The sequence below is a fragment of the Diaphorina citri genome, unplaced genomic scaffold (genome assembly GCF_000475195.1).
Source record: "Diaphorina citri unplaced genomic scaffold, Diaci psyllid genome assembly version 1.1 scaffold517, whole genome shotgun sequence".
Classification (NCBI taxonomy): Eukaryota; Metazoa; Arthropoda; class Insecta; order Hemiptera; family Psyllidae; genus Diaphorina; species Diaphorina citri.
In genome coordinates, this window is record NW_007377951.1 from 18,013 (window position 1) to 26,203 (window position 8,191).

Below are 8,191 nucleotides of genomic sequence, written 5' to 3' on the forward strand. Positions count from 1 at the left end.
TCAAAAAAAAAAAAAAAAAAAAAAAAAAAATACAAGGTAGATATAGGAAAAAGGTATTTTAAATATATTTTGTTTTTTATTAATTCCTAAACTCTACAAGAAATAAGTTAGTTAAACATTTTACAGGGACAAGAGATCCAATCTCACGTGTTCAAAATAGGCGAGCGTGTGTATGCGTAAATAAATAGGTAATACCTATCTAATTATTAATAGGTAGGTACCTAGGTACGTACTTAACTACGTCATTACACGAATACAGGGTGTAAAAAAGTTGCCACCCCTGAAAACTTGTACCAAAGTTACTACGTTTTGCAATACCTTTGATGTGACGTATCGCAAGAAGGGGGTTCCCATTTAAGATTTTAAAGTTGACCCCCCTGGGGCCGCCCCTGATAGTGCCGAAAATTAAATACGGCGCTAGTAGGTACACACTATGTAGATGTTACAGGGTGATGAACACGTGAAAGTAATCTCTTAAAATATAAATAGATAGGTACGTATGCGGAAGAACGAATTATTTAAGAATCAAAGAATTATGATGAGAAATTTAGATAAGGAAGAGCAAAAAATAATGACTAATTATTTTAATATAGGTCCCAAGTGCCTACCTAATAAAATTAACGACTGAAAATGTACCTGTAGGTAATGTACGAAGATTAAAAGGTAAGTATTTGGTAGTTCGTAAGTTCGAGAAGAGAAGAAGTTAGGAAGTCGAACGTTCAACCACTTTTCGAGTTCTCGAAAAGTGTAGACGACTGTAGACTAGACAAAAGTAACGTCTTTAGAACAGCACGTGTGACATTTTTCTATTTATGGACACAAATATTTACAAAGGCAAATGGGCGGCCGGAACGGAAATTTTCTAACCCAAACTTTTTCGTTCTTGGATAGACGACGATTTTTAATTAGGAAACCCTAAAACAAATCTGCCTTATTTACAAGGGGTTGGTAGCTCAGTGGATAGAGCACTAAATTTTCGATGTCAATACATCACTTCAACCAAACAAAATTCTTCTCTTCTTTTGATCATCGCTCTTTCGCATTTTTGCTCTTTTTTCTCCTCCTCTACTCGTTTCCCATCCTTTGTAAATTCTTTCCTTCCCTTCTCAGCACTCCACTCTCTACCCTTTATTCCTGTTCTCCGATTCCTACTATTCTGTCTCGTGCTTCCCTTTTCATCCAGAGTATTATGACCTTTCATTTTATACTCAATGTAGATATCTATGTAAAAGAGGCCCGTTACACACACACCGGTTTTGGACGACCGATTTTTTACCGGTCGTCCAAATTCCAATAGTGAAGCACACGTCGGAATGGGACCCTGCACACACGCCGACCGGTGATCGGTGCCGGTCACTATTGGAATTTGGTGTGTGTGCAACGGGCCTTAACATGGAAGAGAAAAGTCAACATTGCCCACTCTTTTGATAAAACGAAACTTTTTAAGTGGAATTTATTTGGTCACGAGGATTAAGATGTTAGTATGAAACATCACGACCCACCGGCTTATAAGTCCACCGCACTAAGAACTGATCAACTCGAGGAGGTTGGTTTCACCTCCAGTTATAAAGAAGATAATTAATTTAAAAGTTATTACACACCTACGTAATATTATTCTCCTGCACGTAATTGACTGTTATAAAACTATTCGGCAGAGCCAAAAGTTGGCACCAATAAATTATGCGTACAGAAAGAAATGAAAATAATAAAATCAAATTAGTACAGCAACGAAAATGAGGTGAGGGACTGGAAAACTCAAGTGATTTTTTAGTTTCCATTTTCCCCTTTTTTCATTAGAACGCGCCAACATCTCGTGGGATTAAAACAACGGTATAATACAATTATTATTAGTGTGCCAATTAAACACGAAGGAGGGAGGGAAAGAGGGGAGAGAAGGAGGGGGAGAGAAATAATAGAGGGAATAGAAGGAGAGAAAAAATGGGGAGGTAAAATGAAGAAGAAAAAGGAGGAAAATCAGTTTTTTAATGGGTAGGTACTTGTATCGTTAATCTATTTAGAGCTTCTGCATTGTTGTCTGGTTTAATTGGATTAGTGTTTTCAAAATTATGTGCGAAAACTCTTCGGTTATTTATAAGATTATAAGGGGGGATAGCATTCTATTCAGTAGCTGCATATAAGTACTTATGCACTATGCAGGTAATAGAGGGTTTCTGATCCCTATTTTGTGTTTAAATTTGAGTGACAAAACGAGGACCTGAAAATCCTGAAATCATCAAGTAGTGAGAGGCGTATTCGACCAATCGATCGGGGAACCAAAACATACAAACATCTATCCATTATTTCCTCTCAAATTAATAAAAAATAAAATGATCTCCAAACGACGACGCCATATTCTGAAAATAAAAATTTATATTTTCCAATTTGAAAAAAAAAAATCTTTTTTATTATTTGTTTTCCTCGCTTTTGTCAGCAAAATCTCGCCGTCGCTCCGGTTCCTTACACAAACATAATCTGGCGAAAACAATACGACTCTGAAACTCTGCCCCAAAACTTTGACCTACTTGAAAAGAATAAGCAAAAGGATTTAAAAGTTTTCGGGGGAAAAATAGAAATATTTCTCTTTTCTCCTGAAAGAGTAGGAAGAAGGGGAGGAGGCCCATTCTGAAGCTTCGGTGTTGGGCAAACTGACCCAAGGGAGGGATTAAGCTTATGCGAACCTTTTTTTTTATTATTATTCAAGCAAGGTTTTTATTTGTACTTTTTAATTTATTCTGTACCACATACATGAGACCTTGTTCAGATGCGGGAGTAAAGGGACTTTTCAGTCTTATTTCGGCAGTATAAACACTAGAAACAGGGTATATTCTATTCTACATGGGGGGGGGCGCAGGGGCGCACCTACTAGAATGAAAGCCGCGGCAATGCCCGTGGTTAGCACGTGCGGCCTTGAGGTTTTGCCGCGACCAAACCAGCCGATGTACGGGTACAGGCCGTCCTTGCTCAGGTGGCGGAAAACTCGTGGCGCTTCCTGAAGAGAGGAAAAGGCGCAGGTAAGGCCGCTGGTTAGGACGGCCGAGTAGAACAGGGGGGAGAAGGCCGAAATGAGTTCTAGTGACTGAAACAGAGAGAGAGGGTAGATGGAAAGTCAAGCGGTCGATTATGAAACGGTGTTCGTTCGATCTTGTTTTTATGTTGCCTGATACAAATGCTCCTCGATTTATACACTATGCTAAATTGTATGACTTGCCTTGGATTAAAACCACCAATTTCCGGATATGAAGTCTACCGTACTAACCTCTACAGACTCTACACCATTGAAACGGTGTTCGATCGATCTTGTTTTTATGTTGCCTGATACAAATGCTCCTCGATTTAAACACTGTGCTAAATTGTATGACTTGCCTTGGATTAAAACCACCAATTTCCGGATATGAAGTCTACCGTACTAACCTCTACAGACTCTACACCATTGAAGTTGATTGAAGAGAATAGAACTTCTCCAGATATGAAATTCACTCCTCTAACACTACACCACTGAGGAGCTTTTAAAGAACCTTTTTGATCCACCAGCCCAGTTAGTGTGGAGCGTAGAGCGTCTGCCTTGTAAGAGCCTCGATTGCCGCCTGGGGCGGATTTTATCCTAAACAAATAAGGTTCGTTCTCGGAACGGCTGGCTTTTTCCTATCCTGCCTTCCTTCTCTCTTCGCTTTCGGGACGATAAGACCTTAGCAGTTACAGTTCCCTCTATCAAACCTCTACAAAACGGACCTTTTTTATCCAATGAAAATTTACCTCAAAGTACTCCCTCAGTCCATACTTTGGAAGGAGTGTATAGGAAGTGGAGTTCATATCTGCTACAATAGGAGTTATCAAACCGACCTTTTTTATCCAATCAAATGAAAATTTACCTCAAAGTACTCCCTCAGTCCATACTTTGGAAGGAGTGTATAGGAAGTGGAGTTCATATCTGCTACAATAAGAGTGCTAGCATAAGGAGTGCTAGGAGTGACTGTACGTATCATTACGGCAGCTGAAGTGAGTCCTACTAGAACGTAGGATGCTGTGCCGGTAAGTAACGCGTAGAGAGTTCCCTTGGGGATATCACAACATGGGTCCTGAAATCAGAATAAATCGAACGTTTAGTGTCCAGTGGTAACACGCTTGGAAATTATTTACCTAACCCATATTTCGTAAACGGTACCAGATAAAAAAGTAAGTAAGTTGATCCCACATTTTTTTTTTTTTTTTTTTTTTTTTTTTTATTTTGAAACATAAATTTTTTTGAAATTTTGACTTTTTTTAGTATGTACTTAATGTTACTTACAGCCTGTTCATTCATACAGCCCGAATTTTTCTCCGTCCAAATTTGCAATTTTCCGAATTTTTCATCGTTGGCAATGTGAAAAATAATAATTGATTTGTATACCTACGCTTCTAGGCCCCGCCTCAGGAAAAGATATCGTGACGAAGGAAAATTCGTTTCGTCCAGTGTGAACGGGCTATTACGTTAGTAGGTATAGTAAAAAGTCGTGTGATATTCACACCAGATTTCCCTAAACATTATTACTTACTTTCAGCTCTTTAGAAGAGTTAGCTCCATTGAGAAACCCTATGATGGAGTGCTAGCATAAGGAGTGCTAGGAGTGACTGTACGAATCATTACGGCAGCTGAAGTCAGTCCTACTAGAACGTAGGATGCTGTGCCTGTAAGTAACGCGTAGAGAGTTCCCTTGGGAATATCACAACATGGGTCCTGAAATCAGAATAAATCGAACGTTTAGTGTCCAGTGGTAACACGCTTGAAAATTATTTACCTAACCCATATTTCGTAAACGGTACCAGATAAAAAAGTAAGTAAGTTGATCCCACATTAATGTGACAAGTGACATTAATACATTTATTTTGAAACATAAATTTTTTTGAAATTTTGACTTTTTTTAGTATGTACTTAATGTTACTTACAGCCTGTCCATTCATACAGCCCGAATTTTTCTTGGTCCAAATTTGCAATTTTCCGAATTTTTCATCGTTGGCAATGTGAAAGACAATAATTGATTTGTATACCTACGCTTCTAGGCCCCGCCTCATGAAAAGATATCGTGACGAAGGAAAATTCGTTTCGTCCAGTGTGAATGGGCTATTACGTTAGTAGGTATAATAAAAAGTCGTGTGATATTCACACCAGATTTCCCTAAACATGAATACTTACTTTCAGCTCTTTAGAAGAGTTGGCTCCATTGAGAAACCCTATGATAGCAGGAAAGTAAACGCCAAGCACAGTAAAGAAATTGTAGCCAGGTGAATAGGATGAAAATAGATTGCCCTGCAGTACATCCAGACTGAAACCTGAGAACATAAACCAGTAATAGAGGGAACTATAACAAACTGATGATGACTTATCGTCTGAAAGCGAACAGAGAAGAAAGACAGGATAGGAGAAAGCCAGCCGCTCCGAGAACGAATCTTATCTGTTTGGAATGAAGTTCGCCAAAGGCGGGAATCGAACCCGCGGCCTAGCGTTGACAAGTTAGACGCGTTACCCTCCAAGCTAACTAGGCGGACTATCATTAGGAAGTCATATGTGATATTATCCTTTGATTTTGTGTCGCTATTTGGTACCTACTGCAAAGTAGACTAGGGGTCACCAATCATCATTCTAATACTAATAGCCTAGTAGGTACACACACCACCATTTTTCTCACAATAGATCAGTTGCGCTTACTTGGGTGATGTTTCAAAGTCATAGAGCAGGCCTGGTACATACACACGCAATTTTGCCACAGATAAATCGCAATTTTGCCTGGTACATACACACTCACTCACTTGATCATAGTACACAAATTTTAGACAGTTTCAAATCCAGACATAGGTACATATGATTTACGATACACTCTGATAGTAAGAAAAAATAGTAGCGTATGTACTTGCTAGTCTTAACAAGCGATTAGGAGCGTCTACAAGCTTACTCATGTATCTTACATACGGACACGGGGGCTTTAAATCTGATAAGATATGTACCTACTAAGTAACAGTACTAACTACTAAGTAAGCCTTCGGACGTGGAAAATAAACAAATAACAAGGTCCCCTGGAACCCACACAAAGTAGGTAGATAAGGTGGTCACCTGGAAACTTGGCAACCACATAAAGTAAATGCAGTTTCTTTGTGTTATTATGTCACAACTTTGGTGCTCACTGCATTTTCGACACTCGAACTTCTCTCGGCCATTTGAATCGCAAAGGGTTGGTACCAGGAATTTCAGCTTTTTTCCCTATTATTTTTGTGGTTGAATAGAGCTAAGCAAAATCTGATTGTCCCTGAAAAGATGAAGAATTGGTTAAGGACATCATGTAAATGGTAAAATCGAGTGTGGTGCTTGGGTATTTGGCTCTTAGATTGTCTTAGACATCTTGCTGGATGATCAGCTTCGTTTTATTTTCTCCCTCTATAGTGGAGAATATCGGACAGGCAACTATTTCTTCCATTCTACCTTTTCCATATTCGATTTGGACCCTATGATGGGTAGGTATTACTAGGTAACTAAACGTGTATTATGATTTTTACCAAAATTTATCAGCTTATAATTTTTATCCGGGAGAACCCTGTCTATTTATTCTTGTATCTAGAGTTGACGTACATGTGTTGGTAGGTAGACCACCTCTGTAGCTCCCCAAGGTAGATTAATTAATTAAATAATTCTGCTCTGTCTTTCACTCGTTTTATTTTCTCCCTCTAGGTATAGTGGAGAATATCGGACAGGCAACTGTTTCTTCCATTCTACCTTTTCAATATTCGATTTGGACCCTATGATGGGTAGGTATTACTAGGTAACTAAACGTGTACCATGATTTTTACCAAAATTTATCAGCTTATAATTTTTATCCGGGAGAACCCTGTCTATTTATTCTTGTATCTGGAGTTGACGTACATGTGTTGGTAGGTAGACCACCTCTGTAGCTCCCCAAGGTAGATTAATTAATTAAATAATTCTGCTCTGTCTTTCAGCTTGAGCTTGAGGTCAGCACAAACACTAACAAAGGGTTCACAGGCAAACAGGAGATTAATTCAGAGCTCTTCATTTCAGAGGAAACCATTTCATTATCCACCTCTGGTCGTTTTGCTACCACTGTATTATTTCCTTTCTTTTTTCTCTTTGTAAAATACTTTTTATCATTTGTCTCTCTCGTTCTCTTTTGTACAGACAATATTCTTTATCTTTCCTTGTAACTTATTGTTGTTAACTTTTCTTTCGTCTTTGTTCTTCTTGTCTTTGTGCAGAAAAAGAGTTAGAAATGTTTAAGTAGTAATTTTAAATAGATTAAAAAAGCTTTGGGCGTTTTACTTCCGAATTAACTTATTGTTGTTAACTTTTCTTTCGTCTTTGTTCTTGTCTTTGTGCAGAAAAAGAGTTAGAAATGTTTAAGTAGTAATTTTAAATAGATTAAAAAAGCTTTGGGCGTTTTACTTCCGAAAAGTAGTCAAGGGGATTTCCACTTTTTGACCACTAAAGAATTCACCCAACCTTAGACATGGTGGGTAGAATAATGTGTAGTGTTTTACATACTTATTAAAGTAAACGGTTCCATCTCTTGAGTTGTTACCCCTTTTGGTTCTCTCTCAAAAGTCTCAAACCGAATTATTGTAAACCTCTAACAGAGGCAAGGTTAAACGTAAATACATACGAAAGTATGCAAGTCCGTATGAAAGTATGCAAGTTAGTAAACTCAAGTATGTACTCTCGACGTTTTCAATTTCTAATAAAATCGCATATGATGGTTTAATTTGATCCCCATGTAGTTAATGTTATCAAAATTCCTCGACCATTATGATTGCTTTGAACCTTTACAACATCCTTAGAGTGCCCTCAATATGTTTTAAAAGAGCAATTTTCCTCTTGGGTCCTCTCTCTTCAGAGATACTTCGTTGGCCTGTTTTATACGTTACAGATTATATGTAACAGGAACGATATGGACTGTAAAAATTTCGACGAAATTGGTAAATCATTGAAAATTAATTACTGTGGAAAACTTGAAAAACCTCATTCCAATCAGTAGTAATTTGTTCTTCAAATTTAGGTTCATCCACATGATTTTCATTCTCGATGTAACGGATAAATAACAAAATGTGTGCTAGTCCAATGTCCAACCATACAATATCGTATTAATTACTGTGGAAAACTTGCAAAACCTCATTCCAATCAGTAGTAATTTGTTCTTCAAACTTAGGTTCA

The 8,191-nt window shown here is 38.0% G+C and overlaps 1 protein-coding gene across 3 annotated transcripts; it reads right to left on the minus strand.

Annotated features, from left to right (window-relative positions):
* Positions 1-2,929: 2,929 nt before the first annotated feature.
* On the minus strand, positions 2,930-5,768 carry LOC113467652 (solute carrier family 12 member 8-like). Of its 3 annotated transcripts, none has more exons than XM_026823942.1 (5): positions 5,684-5,768; positions 5,171-5,307; positions 4,582-4,714; positions 3,754-3,827; positions 2,930-3,069 (listed from the first exon to the last, which is right to left on the minus strand). In XM_026823942.1, exons 1-5 carry the CDS (start codon positions 5,721-5,723, stop codon positions 3,025-3,027), a joined length of 429 nt encoding a protein of 142 aa, XP_026679743.1. In that variant the 5' UTR covers positions 5,724-5,768; the 3' UTR covers positions 2,930-3,024. The 3 variants fall into 3 exon arrangements, with proteins under 3 accessions (XP_026679743.1, XP_026679744.1, XP_026679745.1); XM_026823943.1 differs by lacking the exon at positions 3,754-3,827 and adding an exon at positions 3,870-3,939 and having other exon boundaries at positions 4,578-4,714; XM_026823944.1 differs by lacking the exons at positions 3,754-3,827; positions 4,582-4,714 and adding an exon at positions 3,870-4,076.
* Positions 5,769-8,191: the final 2,423 nt, after the last annotated feature.

Bases quoted from the DNA above. Each gene is read 5' to 3' on its own strand.
- LOC113467652 (XM_026823944.1), bottom strand. From the start codon at position 5,723: ATGTACCAGGCCTGCTCTATGACTTTGAAACATCACCCAA. The intron at 4,077-5,170 runs GTAAGTATTCAT...TTCTGATTTCAG, and splicing joins ACTCTTCTAAAGAGCTGAAA to GACCCATGTTGTGATATCCC. The intron at 3,070-3,869 runs GTAAATTTTCAT...TTCAGTCACTAG, and splicing joins GACTGAGGGAGTACTTTGAG to AACTCATTTCGGCCTTCTCC.